Source organism: Phytophthora infestans, genomic scaffold (genome assembly GCF_000142945.1).
Source record: "Phytophthora infestans T30-4 supercont1.6 genomic scaffold, whole genome shotgun sequence".
In the NCBI taxonomy this organism is placed as follows: Eukaryota; Oomycota; class Peronosporomycetes; order Peronosporales; family Peronosporaceae; genus Phytophthora; species Phytophthora infestans.
The window spans coordinates 2358382-2381754 of record NW_003303753.1 but is presented as its reverse complement, the minus strand read 5'-3'; the positions used below and the strand labels follow the sequence as shown (position 1 = coordinate 2381754).

The following is a 23373-nucleotide window of genomic DNA, read 5'->3' as shown; positions in this document are numbered from 1 at the left end:
CCGAGTAGCCGAGTTCAAACCACTCGGCGAGGACCCGAGCAAGATTCCTTTGCCGAAGACCCCGGAGACGAAGAGACGTGAAGTGTTGCGCGCTACGCAAGGAACTCCGTACTTCGAAGACTCTCACATGCTGACTCCACTGAAGCTAAACCCGACTCAGCGAGCGCCGAGTCGTGGGCAGCGAAATGTAGGTCGTTACCGTGAATTGTATGACGCTGCAGATGAGGCTGAGGCTTACGAGGAGGATGAAGAGGACGACGACGCCTTCGACGTGAGAGGTAACCGTGAAGAAACCGTGAAGGACTACATCCGAAACTTGAGCTTTGACGCGACTGAAGAGGACTCGACGCAGTACCTTGAAGTCCGAACCCACGCCTCGCTCGACAAAATCGCCGAGTTCGAAGGAAAGCGCTACCGCTCTGACGCGTCGCTCCAGTGGCTCAAGCGTTTCATCTACGAGATGAAGAGCACCAGGATGCCCCAAAGTGCATGGTGCGAGCCTTTCTCGCTATGCTTGGGACGCCCGGCGAAGAGTTGGTACAGGCAGCTGCCGAAGAAGACTCAGCGATGTTGGAAACTACTCAGCGAGGCGTTCCTGGATTATTATTGCTCACAGCTCGACCAATCCGCCCGCACTCGTTACTACTCGGCGAGACGTAAAGTCAACGAACCGATCTGCGACTTCCTGATCCGACTCAACGGGTATGCTCGGACGGCCAAGATCCAGTACGAGAAGGGTGGCGCCGACGCAGCTGACCACGTCGAACACTTCTTGCTGCATTGTGGTGATGACGATGTGATGGATTTGATGTACCCCTTGCAGTTGGAAGACATCAGTAAGGTGGAACAGATAATCAATCGTCGGATCCTCGGCGAGAAGCGCAAGAAGCAACGCGACCGACTCGTGATCGCACGAGGCCGAGATGACAAGCGGAAGGATCAGAGCCGCCGAGATGAGAAGCGAAGTCGCAAGGAAGAAAACCGCGACCGCCGAGTCACTGTCGTTGACGCTGACTCCGACGGAGAGGAACTCATCGATCAGAACCCGCCGAGTCCGTACAACTCCGAAGACGAATGGGATGATGAGGGCCAGTCCGGAGGACACGACTCAGCGGAAGACGACGACTACATGGACGCCGGCGTTTCCAATGATAAAGGAAATACACCGGACCGCCGAGAGAACTCGGCGGGAGACCAGAATGGCTCGAACCGAAGCTGGAAAAACTCAGCGAACCGACCTCCGCGACCGTACAACCAACGAGAACAGTCGAACCGTGGAGATGGATCACGCGACAATGCCCAACGAGGACCTTGTGCAGCTTGTGGAAGAATAGGGCACTCGGCTCACTACTGTCGACGACGCTGCAAATTCTGCAGACAAGTCCATGAAGGCGGCCAGTGCGAGCTGTTTCGTCAATATGAGAAGCTGGCTGCGTTCGTGAAGAACTCTATCGACAAGTCGCAAGTGCCAGAAGACCTGCAAAACCTTTACGCGCCGAGTGATTTAAACTCGACGGCCCGCCAACACTGACTGGGTTGGAATATGCCGGGCTGCCACAGTCAGCTGAACCTGCAGTTGAGGCGAACTTCTTGTTTGCCTTCGTAGGCGAAGCAGGACGGCCCGAGGGAAGAAGCGGGGATGGCAATTGGATGTGTGAAATCGACGGAATTGAACGTGAGCTCGGTGAGTTAGATGATAACAACCGAGCGATTGCAAGTGTAACTCGGCAGTCAGACCAAGCTGTGCATCGTACCAGGATAATGAAGCTGCTTCCGGGAGAACGGCTGGGATGGTGGTCAGCACAGACGTCTGATCGTCGAGTTAGAATGAGAGCCCTCGTATTGGGTGCAGTGAACGACCGAAGGACCAAGATATTATTGGATACCGGAGCAAATGTCTCGGCGATAGGTGAGTACTTCGCGAGGAAACTGCGTCTCAAGAGAGTGGCCAGCAGAGATAAGCGAATTGACATACAAGGAATAAGTAAAGACAGAATGGTGACAGCGTCAAGAGCAGTGGTGAAGGTGACACTCGGCTGGGAAGTGGCATACGAGTTTGAAGTATGGATAATGCCTCATCATGCCGGAGTCGATTTGATTCTCGGCACCGACTTCATGATCCCAGCTGGAATCCGTCTGGATCTGTACAACTCGGCGGTAAAGCTACCCGATGAGATGGTGATCCCACTCATCCGATCAAGTAATGCACCGACCAAGACCGAGTTCGGACCAAATGTCCCATGCGGGCCACCAGACGGGTTGACGATCGAAAGTCGAATGACCGCTGAGTTCAAATTGCCCAGGCGACAACCCAGTGAGTCGACGCATGACTTGTGGGTGCGACGGACGAAGGGTTAGATTCCGACGGTTGTTTTTAATCGCCGAGGAAGACCAACCCATGTCCTGATTACGAACGTACGACAGACGTCAGTCTGGTGCCCACCTCACTTTTATGTGATAAAATGGCAGCCACATGGAGTACTGGCCAATGAGGGATATAGCGTGAACTCGGCGAGTACCGTGACTGGCAGATATTGGCCTTTGAGTCGGCGATGGATAAAGATTTGCTGCAGAAAGAAGAACGACTGTACGACGACTGGCTGTCACATCAACCGCCAGCTGTGGAAAGACGAAAATACCCAACTCCGACGGCGGTGGAAAGACGACCTCCTCCAGTGGAAAGTTGACCAGAATTAACATGCGCCGAACGCTGGAGAAGGATCGAAGCCGACACTGAAGCCGGCGACTACGAGAAGCGTCGCGGTAACGCAGACGTCATATCGACTTCAGGGGTGACAAGGGGTGACCCGGCTATAAACTCAGCGTTCAAGCTGGAAGACGTCCGAGCGGACCGTACGTCGGTGCTACACGATGGCCAAGATGTCTCCTATCAGCTGTCCAAGTTTGAAGACGATGGCGCCATTTCTGACGTCAACACGAACTCAGCGATTGAAGGAACAAGTGAAGTAAGGGCCACGGAAGACGTGTCGGCGACTGAAGACTCAGCTATAACGGAAGGAGACCTTGAAGAACGCTCGGAACACGCCCTATGTGACGCTCAACCCGTAGCTGACAGCCGAGCCAAGTTTGGAATAATTAGACCAAGTTCTGCAGCCGCGGTGAACTCAGCGATGGGTACACCGGAAGCCTGCATTACCCAGTCGGCGGCGGTGGACTCGGCGTCAGGAGATCTAAACACTGAGAGCGCCTCGGACGTGGGCACAGCATGCGGTGAGGATGCCAGCTATACCGAAGACGCGTTTGCATGCACAGAAGTTAGTTCTGCCGTCACAACCAACTCAGCGGTTGATCACTCCGATGCAACCAAGGACTATGATAATCGGGAGGTACTACTACCTGAAGGAATAAAGCCGAACGACGACCCAGCTACGGCGGACTCAGCGTTGGAGACTATGGAGGCTGAAACCGGTTCGGAAGTGGTTAGACAGCACGACAATGATACCATCTACCTCGGAGACAAGTTTGAGCACGCAGGAGTCAGATCGGCCATCGTAGTGATATCAGCGAATACGGGCCCTGACGCGGACGACACCTATGATTTATCAGAGGTATCACTGTTGAGAGGTACTGGAACTGAGATCGGAGTAACGAGCTCGGCGACGATGGTGTTCGACCCCGGCGGAATTGGCTACAGGTTAGAACACGCTGTGGATGAAGAAACAGCTTCGCAGAAAGCAGGTCATGTCAGTGGTACAGACCCTAAGACCGTGACCAAGCTTGCCACCGCTGAGCTCAACTGGGAAGATGATGAATGCAACGAGTCCCTGAAATACCTCGCGCCTCCCTCCAAGAACCGGGCGACAGTAAGAATGAGCCCAGAGCTGCTATATGCCCGAATACCAGCTGACTTTGCAGGATGCGTGCTGTCATTTGATGGCTCAGCGAAGACGGCTAAATACGGCGGGTATGGCAGTTGTTCGTGGATACTGTGGCGCCTTCCGAATTGGGACATTGAGATTGCTGCGAGTGCGTACCTGTCGTCCACCACAGTCAACATCGCCGAGTACACCGGCATGAACAATGGAGTCTTGGCGGCGATTGACCGAGGGATAACCGATCTGATTATCGTGGGTGACTCCCGGCTTGCAATCCAGCAATCCATGGGGGTGATAGCATGCAAGAAGGAAACGTTGCAAGTGGAACTAGCTCGGCACAAGGATCTCACGAAACAACTCAACTCGGTCCGGTATCGACACATAGCGCGACACTATAACGCAGCGGCTGATTCTCTCGCTACAGAAGCACTGGAAGCTAAAGCTGGACGAGTAATTCTTGGGACGGATAATAAAGCAGAGCTGAGAATGATTAACCGCGTAGCCGAAGAACTGTACGCCACAGACAACCCAGCGGAAACACCGATTGTCACGGCAGTCACTCGTAGCCGAGTACGCCGAGTTCACTTTGAGGACGAGCTGGATGAAGACTCGGCTAGAGCAAGAGGAGGAAGTCAGGATCATGAAGCCATGTCTACCAATCCTGGAGAATCCGCGTTTGAAAGCAGTGGAGATGAATTCGAACAAGTCAGCAGGGCGTCGACTCGGCGGATTAACCACACGACCCCGAATGTCGAAACAGGGTCGCAGATGGAGTCAGCCCAGACAGCTCAGAATGCCAACGACATTGATCCAGTGACAGTACAGACTGAGCGGAGACGATGAATCGCGAAGGCACAAGATGAAGAACTCAGGTGGGCCGATCTGAAGGCGTACCTGAGAGGTGAATTGGAGGACCTTACACACCGTCGAGCTCAGAATGCCGGCAAAGTCGCAGAAGTCTTTGTACTCAGCGAAAACGGCCTGTTATACCGCCGAGATGAAGCCCGCCGACTAGGCGAACTCGGCGAACCGAACCTCTCATTGAGATTGGTGATTTTGTCAACCATGGTCGACGAAATACTTCATAACTGCCACAACTCGATCAAAGGAGGGCATCAAGGCATCGTCAGAACGTATCACCGAGTCAAAGCCGACTACTACTGGATTGGTCTTTACGCCGACGTGGTGAAACATGTTAGGGCCTGCGAGGACTGCAATACTAGTAAGAGCAAGCCACAGTTGAGAGGTTATTCGCCGGGAAATGTGGTGTCAGACCATCCATTCCAAGTCTTGTCAATGGATTTCGTGATTTTCCTTCCTCGAACTCAGCGGGGCAATACTGCACTGCTGCTGTTCCAGGACCACTTCACGGGGTTCGTTATCGCTAAGGCTATGAATGACACCGGAGCAATCGAAGTGGCCAAGGTATTTGAGGAATGCGTCTTCAGGCAGTTCGGGGCTCCGTCTCTGATACGGCACGACCGAGATCCAAGGTTTATGAGTGAAGTGTTCCAAAAGTTCTCCGAGATGATGCAGTCGAGATCAAGAGCTACGCTGAGTTACCGACCACAAGCTAACGGTCAACAAGAGAGGTCAGTCAAGACAATGGTTCAGACTATACGGGTCTACGTAGAAGACCCACTTCAAGCCGACTGGGATGACATCGCCGAGAAGATGGTACACGCTATCAACAACTCAAGAGATTCGACTCGGCGAGAAACCCCTTTCTATCTGGTGCATGGTTGGGACGCCAAGTCTACACTCAAGGCTATGACGAGTTCAATACGACGTGGACAGGGACGCCCAGTCAACTCGGCGGACGCAGTCGAGTGGCGCCGAGAAGCGAACAGACAACGAGAAGTGGCACTTCGATTAGCAGCTGAGTTTCAAGTGCGAGAGAAAGCACGACGAGCTCGAGAGCACAACGAAGCGTTGAGCAAGAAGGAGAAAAGATCCATTCCCAACACAGCAGATGACGAAGATGAAGTTGCCGAACCAGGCGATGAATCCACCAAATCCTTGTTCAAAGAAGGAGATCAAGTCTGGTTGTTTATGGAGCGAGTCAAGTCGGGCCTGACCAAGAAGTTAGCCCACCGATGGCATGGACCATTCAGGGTGAAGAAGAAGGTGGAAGAATTCGCCTATGAATTGGAGTTACCCGACAAGAGTGGATATAGGTTCTACCCAGTGGTCCATGTATCACGTCTGAAGGCAGTCACCGAACTCGGCGGAAGACCAAAGACGAGGCTAATCGCCGACCTCGAAGAGACTCAGCGATTTGACTTTGATGAAGAATTACTGCCTGAAGACAGCTGGGAACTAGACACAAGTACAAACCAGTATGAAGTCGAAGCAATTCTCGACGATGAGCTACCATTATCCACAAGTACGTCACGATCACAACGGAAGTTTAAAGCTAAGTGGGTCGGCTACGATGAGCCTACTTGGGAACCACTGTCGAATTTGTCATGTGGGGGTCTCCTGTTTGACTATCTACGACAGAAGAAGCGCGAAAACCGTCTGCAAATGGTGCAAGTTGCAGATGAGGATTAACAGCTATTGCACAAAAAGTTACACCAACTCAGCGGACGACACAGGCCGAGTTGAGACGGAATGCTACTGTGTCGAAACTACATATACTGAATAATTACGAAATGAAGTCCTGAACGATACCTACGGGACGCCCAGTCAAAGGAAGAAAACTAAAAAGTCGGCGATCCGGATTCCAAGTGAGCTGAACCCGGCGGAGACAACTGGGAAAGAGCTCAGCGGACTCGACGATTGGGGGCGTGGCGTCGTAGCAGACGTCATCCCTTGGGAACTTGCGGAAGGAGACGCAACATTCGCAGCCGTGGCAAGAAGTATCATCGCCGAGCTAGCCAACGAAGCTAACGCCGAACCAGGTGCCTCAGGACCCGACGCGGCGGAAGTGGGCTGAGGATCCGTTCCACTGGGGAGTGGGGTGCCGAACGGAGACATACTCGGAGATGCGCCTCGGAGATTGGGAGAACCCAACCCATCGTCCGCCGAGTCGTCATCAGACGCACTCTCGCCATCTGAGCCGAGCTCACCGATCGAAGACCCAGTGAAGATATGGATGCCTTGACGATTCAGCCGAGTTGGAGCACCCGGGGCATAGGCAGGAGGCGCTTGTTCAGCAAGATCGAAATCTTCTTCAATCGCGTCGTCAACAACCTGAGGATCCATACCGCCCGGAGCGAAAACCAAGAAGTCCACGCTCCGAGCGCGGAAGCCGGTATGTGCGGATGGACCGCCGGGCCAGCAAGCCAGCCAGTTTTCTGGGCTCGGCTAGATCCACATCGTGAGCACACTGGACCCAGTCTCTCCCGGAAGGAACCCACGAAAGGTTAACGGGAGAGTAATGGGGAACGGACGGATCAAAATAAACCTCTGCGTCCACCAGTGGAGCAGGTTCATCGCCGAGCTTCTGAGTGACCGCCGAGTAAAGCTGGTCGTAGACAGCAACAACCAAAGATCGCAACGTGTCACTACGACGTTTGCGCTCGCGCTTGTACACCAGCCACAGCTCGTATACCTCAGCAAGCTGGGCGGGCGTGGCAGCCGGGTTGACGTCAGGATGGAGACCCATTAACACACTCGACTCGACAATCCAATGACGACGCTCATAGAGCTACGAAGTAACGAGTCATTTGGCCATCTGTCTGGATGGGCCTCCCCGCCGAGTCCAAGGGACTGTCGCCACGAAGCTTCACCCACATATCTCCAAGAACTTGCATCAAAGTTCGAGGCCGGGTTTGAGAAGCCAAACATCGCCGAGCTTCCTCCAGTATCGACGGAGAAAAGAAGAAAGGAAGCTCAGGGAGCATCCGCCGAAGACGCTGACAATTATGGCTCGGGTCGAAAACGGCCATGAAAGCTCGAATGCCGTCAAGAGAACACGGCGTAGGTGGAACACGACTCTTGCCCCCTACGAGCTTCATCTGCACCCCTCCGCTCAGTGTATCCAATAATGCATTCCAACAACGAGCTGAGCCGAAATGCATGAATGGTACCTCGCGGAGTTGAGCCATGTGAAGAGTCAGGCGACAATCCTTGGACACCGCTTGCGAGGCCCGAGTCCGTAACGTCGCCAGCGGGAGTGTAAGAGCGCTGGGAAGTGCGACCACAGCCGGACGTAAAGCAGTCGAACTCGGCTGAGAGAGAATCGATATAACCGGGAGCCTACTCGGCGAAGGAGCAGCGGGAATGGACTGAGCCGGAGCTGGATCAGGAGTCGACGGAAGCTGCCGATGCTTGTGGTGTCGGTGCGTCTTGTGATGCTTCTTGTGCTTCTTGTGCTTCTTGGATCGCTTCGACCGATGACCGGTAGGACTCGACCGAAGCACGACGTTTGCGATGCTGCTGCTTCCCCGAAGCCACCGCAGAGGCAGAACTCGTCCCGTCACCAGAATCCTTCGATGAAGGCCGCGAGGAGTGGCGATCACTCGGCGGCAAGGACTCATCGCTCATCTCGTCGTCAGACCCGAAGATCGCCGCATGAAGACTGCTCGCTTGGGCAGAACGACGAGCATCTGCGGTCGCTGAGTCGGAAACTGAGGGACTGCCAGCCGAGTTCTCTGATAAGAAAATGGGATCCAAGAGCGACCCAGCGGCAGGATTCGTCGAGCCGGTGGACGGTACAGAACCATCACCAGGCCCTAACACCTCGTCGTCGGACGCGTCGAGATCCTCAAGCAGCTGAGCAGTCACAGTGCGGGCGGTCGCAGCAGATCTCCGGATAGGGCGCCCAGATGGGGACGTCAACACGACCGTGGTCACAGGGAGAGACGGTCTGAGGACACTCACGGCCGGAGTCACTAGGTCAGTCGGCGTGGTGGATATGCTCAGACCCCGAGAAGACGACTGGGAGCGCCCAACCACCGCTGGCACGACGCTGAGTGGTGCGCTCGACTGGGGCAACCCAGCGGAGATGGGCGAAGTCGAGCCTGGGGCACAAACGCTCGTAGCCGGGACAGGCAGCGAAGCCGCGACATCGGATGAAGATATCTGCGGTGAGGGAGTAGCCGCGACTGACGAAGTCACCGGAGGACCAGAAGACGAAGAACCCGCCGAAGTCGTCGAAGCAACCGCAGGAACGGTGTCGGCGGGCGGCTCAGGCAACTCAAACTCGAATTCAGCTTCGCTCGAAGCATCATCGTCGTCTTCAGAGCGAGCAGAGACAGCGGGCTGAGTTGCAGAACTCAGCTGAAGGTGACGAACCTTCTACCGCCGAGTCCGACGACGGGACTTTCCAGAGCGAGGCCTTCCTCCATCGGATACAGTAGCTTGAGGTGAACTTGAGTGCAAAAGGGTACTGATAGCCTCGTGTCCATCCTCACCGGGAAGTGGACAAGCGTACGGTTGAGGCGGATGCGGCGCCGGTGCACGATGACGAGGACCTGCAGCAGTGGGAGACTTGGGGTTGGCATAACGCCGAAGCCGCTGAGTCGAGGTCAAGTTTGCCAAAGGCGTACGGTGAAGCTGAGCAAGAGTCGGCTCAGCCTGGGTTGTTACCGCCGCTGAGCTGACTGGAGCCGCAGCCGAGTCTGCCAATGAAGTCGCCGAAGACGCTTGACTAGCTGAGGGAACCACACTAGGACCAATAATGGAACTCGCTACTGGAGCGTCTCGGCGAGGATGGACAATCAACTCCAACCGCCGAGTTTCACCAGCTGGGATGCTGAGAACCTCTGGGAAGCGAGACTCCAAGACACGACACAACCGAGCGTTAAGGAGAAGGTCGGACGGATCAAGTCCAGGAACCTGCAACCCACCGCCAGCAGCAGCAGCCATGTGAGGATCGTGCATCGGAATAATACCATTCCGACGGATGAGCCGCTTCTGTCGCAAGATCACCGCCCGCTGCTCAGCGATCACCGACTGAGCGTGCCGCAAAGGTTGAGTGCCGGTGGAGCTGTACAACCGCACCGACTCCTGCAGCTGTTCGAAGTGCTTGGAAGCAATGCCCTGAAGAGTGATGAACGCCGCATCCCTCTCAGAAATGGATCGGAGAAGGACGTCGATCTCGGCGTCCCGATCCAAGACTTGCTGATGATGGAGCTGGGCCTGACCCAACGCAGCGTCAACCTTGCTCTGCTCAGCTGCGATGGCCCGAGCAAGTTTTGCCTCACTCAGAGCTACAGCCTTTCGCAGCGACGCGAGGAGATTAGCCGATTGCGTGGCAGCAGCCTCCAATCGAGACACTTGCTGTTGAGCCGACGAGAGCTGAGTTGACAAGTCGACATTGCTGAGAGCAAGCGAGTCCAGTCGCCGAGTCAGTGCGCGGTTCTCCTCTTGAACAGCTTGATTGTCAGCTTGGAGATCGCCGATGATCTTTGGATAATCAAGAGCGGCGTAGTTGCCTTTCAAGATATCCAACAGTTCCCCCGCGGAAGCAGCATGCAAGATCGCTCGCCGCTGCACGGGATCGGAAGGCTCCACGGAACGAGTAAATCCGTAAGCCATGAGCCTCGCCAAGAAGGTCAATTCTTCTCGGCGCTCATACCCTTGCTCGTTAACTCTGGCCATGAGGGAGTCAAGCCTCACTGGAGCAGCCGAGCTTGGCTGACTGGTGGCGCCCGAAGTGGTGGCGCCCGGCAAGCTCGGTGGAACAGGAAGCCGTACGCGAGAAGATCCCGCCGACTCCGCGTCAGACTCATGAGAAGTTGTCAGGTCGACCAACCTAGCCTCAGGCCGGTCGCTGACCCCACGAGTACCGACGGGTCGAGGAATCGACTCAGCTGGCACGCCTTCACCTCGACGAGAAGTTGGAGAAGAAGGATGGCGCCGTGAGTTGTGCTGGAGTAACATGCGAGGAGTAAGGAGCTGCCAAGGGAGTGACAGCGGAAGCAACAAACGTACCGAAGAAGGTGGTGGAGAGCCGCGAGACGTCATCAGCCGAGTATGGACCAACGGTGGCAGAACCAAATGAAGGATTAAGACACTCACCAGCTCGGCTCGTATCATAACCGGGGCAGTTGTGGTGTAGGGATTTCCAGATTCGACCATACGCCAACCTACTTTAGGTCAAGAATCGGCTCGGTCTAATAACCAGAGCTTAGGAGCAAAGGATCACGGTAAGTACTCGGCGATCTGTCCGGATATGCTATCCGGATAGCCGCTGAGCTCAACGGTCGCCCGAACTCAGCTGAAGGGTCGGTAGAGATCCGAAACGACTACATTTCATTCGATATTTGTATGAGAAGCATAGGATTAAATAGGGGGAGCCAAAAAGACTCCCCGAAGATAACAGAGCAGAATTTTTCTAGTCCAAGACACGTGTACACTTTTCCGGTAAGTCCCTGCATAGGGCTGGATTATGCCTGCCGTCAATACTCGAGAGGCATAGCTTGTAGGGTATTGATTGGTAGCGCCAAGAGATTAGGTCGGTCCGGGTAGGACAAAGTCTCGCTACGCGCGAAAGAAAGCCCCGCATACTCAGCGGGCCGGTACGTCGGATAGCCCGGGTGCCGTAACACTTCTAGCCGAGCAGCCTCTGCGCTCGGTGACCTGTAAAAGCGCTCGCGCGCCGTCGTCCATCCGTTGGTGGAGGGCACAGGGTTGTGAACGAGCTCAGCCGAACCAAACTCGGCGGAGCCTCGGAAGTGATCTGGCTTGGTTAGTCGGAACCGAGTGGAAGCGAGCCACTCGTCTGTCCCGGAAGGGCCGGACCGCGAGGGGATCACCCTCTGCGCAGGCCATACAACCGCCGACCTAACTCGGCGATTCGTTGTGGTTTGTGTAAGGAATCCACATCTGACGGTATTTGTGTGCTCTACTACACCACATGCCCCTGAGCCATATGAGCGTCTGTATTTTTCGCCAACGATTTTGATTAACTTCAACTTTAGCCGCTGAGCTTCAGTAAGTTTGCGTTCTGCTTGGGGTTTAACTGATTCCTTAGCTATAGCAGTGAAGGATTTAATGTCTTCTGGTGCGAACGCATCCTCATCAACTGAGATCTCATTTTTTCCACGTCCAAACCAGCGAATCGCTTTTTTTTCTTTAGGAGCATGAGTACACATCCACCAAGCACATTGCTTTTCTTCATTGAAGATTAGAAGCATCGTATCGTCTGATTCGTGAATCCGGTCGCAAACAGAGCAATACGATGAACCAGTACGTTTGACATATACGAAGTTGCCTTTGGGAGCCCGTCCATAAACATCAAATTTGAATGGATCGTAATCGGGGATCTTGCTGATCTTCTGAATCGCTTTGTCAATGAACTCACTACTCGACTCGGCGAAGATTTCTTGCGGCTTATCAGCTGACTTGATTTCCAAATCATTGGTCAAATCGTGATCAGTGTATGCCATATCAGCAGCAGTATCCAACAAAAATGGCGTGTTGAAAGTAGAGTTGAATGGTTTGATTACTTGATTTACATTCCCTCGTTTGTTTCCTCCTGGAAGTGAAAGCGATCCATTGCTGCGATATGGCTGAAGATCAATACACGATTTTAAAAACTCGATGTAAGAGTCTCCAACATCGCTGATTTGTGTGAAAGACTCCCTCAGCATGTATTTGACAATGGCCTTACACTCTGCAACAGTAAATCCGATGTTGGTAACAATATGCGTGGATAATTTGACGCCACCGTCCATTTTACGCGATCGATTCGTCACAAGAAAGTCAAGGTCGTCTTCGTAGATAGCAAAATTGCAATCGATATATTCAAGTGCGTGCTTAAACGCGACCATATAATCAGTAGCCATTTGAAGAACCAATTCATCAGTCGTCATCTCATATGCATTGAATTCCGCATCAGTGAGCTTTTGATCGCAATCGATAAAGAACTTAATTTTGCGATTGCCAATGAATACTTCATGACACTCATGCTTCAACTGCTCATGAGCAAATTTAACAAATGCAGATCTATCAACATGGTTGTATAGCCAAACGAAGCGACGATTCTTTCCTTTACCATCAACGACCTGCAACACATGCGCATCCTTCACATCATAGAGATATTCTTTAGTTTCTCCATATAGTGAGTAGCTTACATTACCAACGCCACTAGCGTGCTTCTTAATCCAATGTTCGTATTGGCGCCCGCGATGGACATAGTTGTATTCATAATCAAGATTTCGATCAAGAACTGGCTCAACGACCGCTTCAGCAACTGAATGCACAACTGGCTTGACAACTGGCATGACTGCTTCAACAATGGTCTCAACAGCTGGTTCGGCGATGGCTTCAACAACTGAATCTGGTTCCTATTTCAGGAACTGATTCTACAACGGGCTTATCAGCCGCAGTGAATTTACTCACGTGACCGCGATGGTTCCAGCAGCAAGGTGTAGCCTTGTAGCATTTACGGGTACAGTTTTCGACAGAGCACATTTCCAATATTTAATATTCGATGGGTTAATATTTCTTATATTCTAATAAACAAACATCAGAATAGAAAATTTTCTCAGACCTGAAGATTGTTCTCGAAAAAAAAACTATTCGAGTTTCACGATCTAATCTCTACTCGGGCTTTCTCGGCCCGCTTGCGCGCTCTATACGCTTCTTGATATTGAGAAATCTTGTCTTTGTTTCTTTCATTGTATTCTTTCTGCTTGGCCAACTTAGCGTCTCGGTTCTTCTGATAGTAGCGTTTTTGTGCTTCAAGCATCGGCTCTCTATGGATTTGATAATGGTCGCTTGAGTAAGTCATTTCTTATATACAATGCTATATTTTAATATACAAACATCGGAGTAGAAATTTCTTATGTCCCTTGAACGTGACAAATTGCGTCCCTTTGATTGAATCATTAACCATTTGATTGGAAACGTATGATTTCGTTTAAGCGTCGTATAATATCTTTGTCCCCAGGAAAAAAGATTGTCGCCCCTGGGTAAATTTATTACGTTTCGTTATACGAGAAGCAACCGCAACGCCGATTCCCCCGCGTTTCGTGTTGTAACTGTTTGTCCCAACAAAAAGTGAAGTTGTAGCTCCACTATTAGAAAAAAGTGATAGATGATGATGAATCATTGACTGAGATATTTCTATAGACAAGTATAATTTTGTAGGGTCATAGGTCCAAAGAATATAAAAGTACTATAAGACTAACGAGAAGATCTCTAACCTGCATAATTAACAAACCTTTTGTCCCAGCAACATCCAGGTCCAAGCAGGTCCAATGAATTTTACCAGGGCCATATCGATATCGATGCCGATTAATACTCTCGGTATGCAAATTAACAAAGTAACATCTAGTGGATGCCACTATTGATTGATGTTTCTTATAGATTGATTGATCAAAGTTTCTTGTAGTCAAAGATTGAAGGGCCATATCGATGATTGAAGGGTCATATCGATATCGATTAATAAAACTTACCGCTAATGATGGTGTTGTGTGCAGTTTTTGAGCAAGCAAAGGAACATCTAGTGGATGCCACTATTTGATGATGTTTCTTGTAGATTAACTATGTCTTATAAAGTCCATAGCGATATTGATCTATCAACATTTCGCTTTTGTGAGCTAACTCGCGCTAGTAGTTTGTATTATTAAATTTATTTCATAGAGGTATCGGTCTATAGGTATAGGCTACAAATGGATACACTCACAGTAAATTTTGGAAAGTACCGAGGCAAACAAATTGCTGAGATCTGGGATGTTGATCAACAATACGCGAAGTGGCTGTACCCACAAGACATTTTGATTGGCGAGTACCCCGAAATCAAGAAGTTCCTCGATGAGAAGCTTCGTGGATCTGACCTTTCATTTGTGATGACATGGGGAAAATACCGCGCCAAAAGTATCAAGTGGATTTTTGAAAACGATAGGAGTTACATTGCCTGGCTAATGAAGAATGAGTTCGTTAATTCGAACTGCCCAAGGTTGAAGAAGGAGTTAGATCAACTAATGCAAGACGAGTGAATTTAGATTGCAAACGAAACATTGGACATATGTGTATTTGCAATTGTTATCGTGTTCTTGTCATGTTCTCATCATGTTGTCATTACGTTTTCCTTACGATGTTGCTATGTTTTTTTGTGCCAGTACGTGCTACAAGGCTGTGGCATCACGAACCCACACATTTTCGACTTGTCTGTGTCTGATGAATCCGTCCCTTTGATTGAATCGATAGCGATTTGATTAGAAACATACGATTCCGTTGAAGGAGTGCATAATATCTTTGTCCCCAGGAAACAGATTGTAGTCCCTGGCAAAATTATATCGATTCATTACACCAGAAGCGATCATAATGCGAATTCATAGTGATTTAGCATATTTCAGTTTGTCCCAGGAAAAAGTGAAGTTGTAACTCCACTATTAGAAAAAAGTGATAGATGATGATGTTGGAACATCCAGCTTGAACACGTTTAGATGGATGTGCTTCGGCTTCTGAGAGAGTGAGGTTACTAGAATGGATAGATGACAGTGACTCTCTCTCCTAGGACTTAAGCCCTCATGAATAATAATCACTTCCTCATTTCCCTTAACATCCACAAACACCTTTTATCCAAGTGTTCCAACAGGTTAACAGCCGCCAGGTGCCCTAGCTGAGCAAGAACACCTGAAATGCAAGACGACCTCGCCTCACAAGGTCTGTTTCGAAGCCGTGCAGCGGATCCATATGCATTCAACCCTGGTCGAGGAGACCAAAGCGATCCTCTGCCAATACCAGCCCAAGCAAGCCAGCAGCAAGGCGGACCCAACAACGATGCTCAACACCGCTACGATCGAATCGTCAAAGCATTTTCGATTGAGCCATTCGACGGGTCGTCGTTACCCGGTGCGGTCGATGCAGGTGCGGCAATATGGCTACAGCGTTTTGAAGCTTTGGTCGCAACGCACGAGGACCTCGCGGGTGTCCAACTTCCGGATAACATCAAAAACGCTCTCTTTTTCAAGCAGCTGAAAGGAACGGCAAGTCAATGGTACATCGCAAACATTGTAGACCTCCGAAGAGGCTCATTTGCTGAAACTGGTCGTCGTCTCAAGACAGAGTTTGGATCTAAGTTACCAAAGCAGGAGGTCCTTATCAAGGTCGCGAGTGAACGCAAACGATACTCAGAGACCTACCACGAGTTTTCCCTGCGTCTAAGGTCAATGGCGGCATCAACTACCGCAGATGGTTTGGAAACGGTCGAGTCAAATAACTTTGCGCTGAGCGCCTTCATCTCGAACGCATGGCCCAGACAAGCCGACTCACTACGACTCGTCATTAACGAAGACAATCCTGAACCTCTCACGGAGATGAACCACGCTATTGCTAAGCTTTGTACCATCTCGAGGAGTCATGGGGCAGCAGCCATCCGGCCCATTTCTGGTGCAGGAACAAGCACCACGGGATTGAATCAAAACCGAAGGCAGCACCACCAAGACAATCGGGGGGTGCAACGCAAAAGAAGCGAGCCTGGTGACGTTATCAAGAAGGAGCCCAGACTACGGGAACAGAAACGAGCGCGTCGCGAGCCTCGCGATTATTCCAAAGCACGCTGTGATGAATGCGGGGAACTTGGCCACACGACCGGTTACCACAACAAGCCCGTGTCCCAACATCGAGGGTTGGCGCACGCAGCAAAGCTAACTAGAAATGGAGATGAAGATGAACGGAAAGACGACAAGGGCGACTACCGCCAGCACGAAGACCAGGACATATCTGAATGAAGACCGCGGGACCCGCGTCCAGAACACCGAGACCCACAACTTGGCCCCGGTATTCAACGCGGTGCCCCGCTCATTGACTCAGCATCGACGTATCATATCACTGGAAACCTGTCAATACTTTTTGACTTAGAGGAGTGTGAAGTACATGCAGTGGAGATTGCCGATGGTCGATTAGTCACTGGAAACCAAAAGGAAAAAATGATGATTGACGAGATGAACGATGTCCTCCTGAGCGATGTCGTGTACGCCCCTGGGTTTAGCCAGACGCTGATATCCGTGAAGCGACTAATAGATGATGGTATGAAAGTGGAATTTACCACATCCGGGTGCAATGTGTATGGCCCACCTCTAATGCAGGGAGTGGTGAGCCGTGGAGTATACACTCTAAAGCTTCCACCACGACTAGCAGCCGTCGCGCTGCAGCCAAACTCTATTGAGGATTGGCATCAACGATTAAACCACCTGAACTACCGCGCTATAGCTCAACTGGAAAAATCTGATGCTGTGAGAGGACTGAGGATCGTCGGCCCGACTACCCCACGGAAACCATGTGAAATCTGTGCTCTGAGCAAAATTCACCACGCGACAGCGCCTTTATCAGCAACCCGATCGAAGGAGGCACAGGATGAAATTTGTCATGGTGATCTCGCTGGGCCCTTTAGGCGAAGTTACAACGGGAACCGCTACTATTTTGCGCTGAAATGGATGGGACACACAACGGTTTATTTCCTAAAGCACAAAAGCGAGGCCGCGTCATCCTTTCGAGCATACTTGAATGTGGTGAATCGCAGGTTCTTGAAAAAGAAGAACATTGCGATTTTCCGGTCCGACAACGGAGGGGAATTTATTGGAGCTCCTTTTCAGCAAGTATGTGAAGACGAAGGCATCACGATCGAAATGTCAGAACCTGACGCTCATCACCAAAACGGAAAGATTGAAAGGACCCATCGCACGATCACAGAAAGTGCCAGGGCTATCATACTGCAAGCAGAGTTACCTCACTATCTGTGGGAATACGCCGTACGCAACACGGTTTTCTCACTGAATCGAGTACTGAGCAAAGCTAATCCGATTCAAACACCTTTTGAGAGATTTTGGGGACGCCGACCGGACCTGAAGCACGTGCGAACGTTTGGACAACAATGTGTCGTTCTCATTCCGGACGGGAAGCGTTCCACTGCGTACAAGTTCAGACCAAAAGGCCAAACCGGTGTTTTTCTGGGTAGTGATCCTCAGCGGAAAGGTTACTTCGTCTACGTAACTGGTCGTGGTCATCACGTCGTTCACAGCCGAAGTGTTGTTCTCCTCGGGCCGCCGACCCATTCACAAAAGAAATTGAGCAGTGACGATGACCCAATGGCAGAAGTTACCGAGCCCGTAAGTGACAGTGACAACATGAGTGCAGATGAAGGGGACGACGATGGCACTGATTACAGTGACAGCAATCCAGAAACTAAACCTGCTCCGAGTAGCACCAGGAGATCCATGAAACGAGGCGGGCTAGCACTGCACCCACGCCAGCCACGTCGGACCTCGAGCGCAAATCTTGTCGTCCTTCGCAGATCACCCCGCACCACTGGAGGCGTGGGTACTCCCCGTCGATCCGCGCGCATAGCGGGACGTGCATTGAGCGCTGCAGGAGCGACACTCGATGAGATTATTCAGGCACCATTGAACCTGAGAGAAGCACGTGCATCTCAGCACTGGCCCAAATGGGAAAAAGCAATACAAGCTGAGATTGAAGCATTGCGTGAAAATGACACATTTGAACTCGTTGATCCTCCTCCTGGAGTGAACATAATTGGCTCAATGATCGCCTTCCGAGTCAAAGAAAAAGAAGATGGCTCAATAGAGCGCCTGAAAGCACAGATTTGCGCGCAGGGGTTCACACAGGAGTTTTTAAAAGACTACTTTGAGACGTACGCGCCCGTGGCCCGATTGAACTCGATCCGCATCTTCTTAGCGATAGCCACCCAACTTCGGTTGCGTGTGCGGCAGGGCGATGTACCCACAGCTTATGTGAAGGCGAGGCTAAAGGAAGTCATACATGTACGACAGCCGCGCGGATTCGAGGAGGGCAGTCGCACAAAGGTCTGGCGGCTCAAGAAGGCTTTATACGGCTTAAAACAAGCCGGGAGAGAATGGAATGCAGAATTAAACGCTTTCCTCTTGCAGTACGGCCTGGTTCCAACCAAAGAAGACCGATGCGTGTACACCCACCCGGAACATGTTCTCGTAGTACTAATCTATGTTGACGACATTCTCGTAGGCTATCGACGCGAAGATGTGATGCAAGACTTCATGGACGCCATACAACACAAGTACGGGGTCAAAGACCTTGGTGAAGCAAGGTGGTTCCTTGGAATCTCACTACAATTCGACCACGAAAACGGGATCACGACACTCAACCAGACAAAGTTCGCGGACGAAGTCACGAAGCGCTTTGGGATGAACAATTGCCGGCCTCGAAAGACTCCGATGGACCAAGGAAAAATTCTGTACAAGCGGGCCGAAGACGAGGAGGCCGCAGGGGACGTTCCATACAGACAAGCTGTTGGCGCCCTCCTATATCTCGCCCGCGTAACCCGACCAGACATATCCTACGCAGTCAATCCGGTTGCCGCACATGCTGCTGACCCTTCCAGAGCACATTGGATCGCAGTAAAGAACATACTTCGCTACGTTGAAACCACTAAGTCAATGGGACTAGTCTATCGCAAGGCGAGAACAGAAACCCATGTGCGCGTCTACACAGATGCTGACTGGGCCAACAATGAACAAGGCCGGCGATCAATATCCGGGGCTGTTGTTCAAGTGTTTGGCTGCGCTGTTTCCTGGCAGACCAAACGGCAGCGCATCGTGTCAAAATCATCGACAATTGCCGAATACATTGCCGCAGATGATGGCGTGGAGGGAGCACGATGGACCATGTGTCTAGTAGCGCGACTCATGAAGATCAGCAACGCCATGAAAATTACTGCTATGATCGACAACAAATCAACCATCAAACGCCTCACGAATGGAAAGAACTCGGATGCACAGAAGACTGTGGACTGCAAGTTCTTCTCAATTCGAGAAGCTGTAGAAAACGGGGAACTCGAACTAACATACTGCTCAACGACGGTCATGCTGGCAGACGCATTCACTAAAGCACTACCAACAACAAGGTTTCAGGAACTAAGGGACTTACTAGGCGTCGCACCCAATCAGCACGCGTCCAGCACTGGAGGGGACGTGTTGGAACATCCAGTTTGAACACGTTTAGATGGATGTGCTTCGGCTTCTGAGAGAGTGAGGTTACTAGAATGGATAGATGACAGTGGACTCTCTCTCCTAGGACTTAAGCCCTCATGAATAATAATCACTGCCTCATTTCCCTTAACATCCACAAACACCTTTTATCCAAGTGTTTCAACAGATGATAGATCATTGACTGAGATATCTCTTTAGACAAGTATAACTTTGTAGGGTCATAGGTCCAAAGAATATAAAAGTACTATAAGACTAACGAGAAGATCTCTAACCTGCATAATTAATAAACCTTTTGTCCCAGCAACATCCAGGTCCAAGCAGGGACAATGAATTCTACTAGGGCCATAACGATTTTGATGTCTATCATCGAAATCAATATAGCAACATCGCGGCATTTGCTCGATGTTTCTTATAGATTGATCGTTTGAACACTGTTTTGTTGATGTTTCTTATAGATTGACTCATTGATGTTTCTTATAGATTTAATGATTGATTTTTACCGGGGCCATAACGATTTTAACACCGAATCGTCTCGGTGTCGATATCAATAGAGCAACATCGCTGATGCCATACCGGTATTTTGTGTTTGGTCGGTATATACTGATATTAATTGCTTAGAATCAGAAGTGGTTGGTTCGTATTCTAGGGTGGTTCTTAACGATTTGGCCATTAAACAGGGTGCTTTATTTATTGTGTCGTTTCCTTGTGACGCATGAGCCAACACATAAAGTTTCAGAGGGATGCCACAAATAGGTGTTCCTCAGTATCAGAAAACGCTGTTTCTATTGATTGTGATACCAATGACGTTGATTGCATCATCGTTTTGAAGAGGTTATCATATTTGTTAAGAGGCATCTGGCTGGAGCGCTCCAGAGGACCACACCACAAGAAATCTGATCCTGGTCCGCAGTCTGCGGAATCAAGCACGATTTTCTCATTCATGCACTGATCATGGCGCCCACACGCAAGAATCAGCAGCGAGTCAAGAAGAGCACGTCCAAGAAGAGCGCGCGAAAGGCTCGAGTGAAGACACGAGCGGGAAAATGCACCCATTGGATTGAAAGCGAGGATAGAACTTGCCGAAATCCACTCAATCCAGCCAACAAGAAGTACTGCACTGCTCACTTGGACGAATTGGCTCGACGCGTGACGATGAAGCTCTCGCCGCTTGAAGCCACCGCGCTGACTCTATTTCGCAAGTACGATCTAACCGAAGCCATCTATGATGAGACCAGTCGCCTCGTTGAATCGGTTCTACATGATGCTGCGGTAAGTCGTCACCCATCAATTGGCAAGCCAGGCATTCCGACCAGTGATGGACAAGCTGACTAAGTCGATGGAGAAATTGAACACGCATAAGTATTGAAGAGATGTAATCGTTTGAATGAGATAATCTGGTTTTGCGGAAAGAACATGCGCGATCGTCCTCTTAACGTACACCAGCGGACAAGTGTGTCATTTATGTGTGCTTCGTCCGCTCTGCCTGTGCATAAAACAGCATCGAGCGGACCTCTAGACCTCTGAGAACGAATAGAGGGGAGGTGTGACGTTACATGATCATAAAATTCCTAACTCACTGTCCGTTTTATTTTAAATTTTAAAAATTGTTCCCTACAAATCGGGCACCAATATTGACAATAACGTCTTGATTCGTCGGGGATTCGTCAAAACTGTCGTTGATTTTTACCAATCCTGCGCAGCCTACTGTGAGGCTGTGAGAGCCGCACACGCCCTCACTACCAGAAGCACAGAAACGCCCTTCTTATTGCTATTGTATCTACATCGCCGAGATGCTTGCGTCGTCGTCCTCCAAGCTCGCGGCACGCGCGTCGCGCTCGCTGTTCACTAAGGCTAGCGCCATGCCTAGCGTGGCTTTGAACGAGGAGTTTCCGTCGGTGCCAAAGTCGCAGCCGCAGGCCGCCACTGCCGCTAAGCTCACGGTGTCCACGGCGTTGTCGGGTCTTAAGCTGGGCTCGGATGACCGTGCCGCCTCGGTGGCCACTATTGGCGTGCAGCTTAACACTGGTGCGCGTGATGAAACCGAGGAGACTGCGGGTTTGTCGCAGCTATTCGCCAAGATGGCCTTCCGCGCCACCGAGAACCGCTCAGATCTGCGTCTGTACCGTGATATTGAGGCCATTGGCGGCGTGGTGAATGCTCAGGCCGGTCGCGACTTTGTGCGCTACAGCGTCAGCGTGTTGCCCGACCAACTGGAGGCGGCCGCCGAGATCCTGGCTGAGACTACGTTGGCCCCCAAGTTTGCGCTCTACGATGTCGACGACCAGAAGAAGGTGGTGCAGGCTGAATTCGAGAAGATCAGCGCGGACGCTTCGGCCTCACTGCTCGAGGGTGTGCACGCTGCTGCTTTCTACGACGACGTGACGCTGGGCCGTTCGCTCGTCGCTGCCGAGAACCTCGGCGGTCTCAGCCCTGAGGCACTCTGGGCCTACTACGACAAGTACGTGAACGCGTCCAACGCCGCTCTTGTTGGTGCTGGTGTGGCCCACAACACGCTGACTGACCTGGCCAACGAGTACTTCGGCTCGATCGCTAAGGGCTCCAAGGCCGCCAGCGCTGCGGCTAAGTACGTGGGCGGTGAGACTCGCGTCAAGAAGGCTGGCAAGTTCACGCACGTCGCTGTGGCTCTGCCCACTGTTGGACGTGATTCCGCTGACTTTGGTGCGTCGCAGGTGCTGCGCGCTCTGCTCAACGTGCGACTTAACAACAAGAAGGCGTCGGCCTTCCTCTCGAGCTACAGCGACGCCGCCCTCGTGGGTCTGTCCGGCTACGCCGCTCCCTCGGAGGCTGGTGCTCTGGTCGACTCGTTCGCCACGGAGCTCAAGAAGGCCGCCTCGGCCCCGGCTACGAAGGAGGAGCTGGCTGCTGCCAAGACCACGGCCGCATTTGAGGCTCTTGAGCAGTACAGCACCCAGGCGGGTACTCTGAGCCGCGTGGGCCTTATCGCCACCACGGGCGTCGTGTCCAAGTCGCCGTCGGAGCTCGTTGAGGGTGTGACCGCTGAGAAACTGCAGGAGCTGGCTCAGAAGGCACTGAAGGCTACTCCTTCGGTGGCTGTCATCGGTAAGCTATCTGCTGTTCCTCACGTGGACGCCGTTGCGAGCAAGCTGCAGTAAAAAGGACCAATCAGACGATCACTCAAGAGTGAGGTACATACATCAGCTCTAGCATACCGGCAATGTTGAAGTGACCTTGGGAATTGAATGGACAGGACAGGAAAGCGTCGAGTGTGAATGCAGCGCAGTGACGCGGTAGACCCCTCAGGTTAGAAAATAAGGTGGAGAGAGGGCTGCGCAGACACACACGCAGCTTGCCTGGCACCAATGTGACGAGGCAGGCGAAAAAATACAAGAAAAAGAACCAACTTTTTAACGACAAAATGCTTAAGCTGTTTAGTGCGAATCTTTTGAATAAATACTAGTAGTTCTGTTCGCAGTTCGAACATTAGTGAGAACTGTGTTGGTGGGGTACGAGGGAGTTTGTCATCTCTCAACCTTCGTCACACATAACGATCAAGTAACATTCGTCGCACATACAGCACCAAGTAACGAACGTCTTCCATGGCAGTGGCAGTGGAGTCTGGGTGGAGAAGAGGTGGTGATGATTGCATGGCACTACTGGAAAGCGCTTTGCTG

At 51.4% G+C, this 23373-nt stretch overlaps 1 protein-coding gene across 1 annotated transcript; it reads left to right on the top strand.

Moving 5' to 3' along the window:
- Positions 1-20671: 20671 nt before the first annotated feature.
- PITG_04726 (mitochondrial-processing peptidase subunit alpha, putative) lies at positions 20672-23118 on the top strand (the record flags this gene model as incomplete). Its single annotated transcript, XM_002905411.1, has 2 exons — positions 20672-20989; positions 21442-23118. 2 exons carry the CDS (start codon positions 20672-20674, stop codon positions 22852-22854), a joined length of 1731 nt encoding a protein of 576 aa, XP_002905457.1.
- Between the last annotated feature and the right edge of the window lie 255 nt (positions 23119-23373).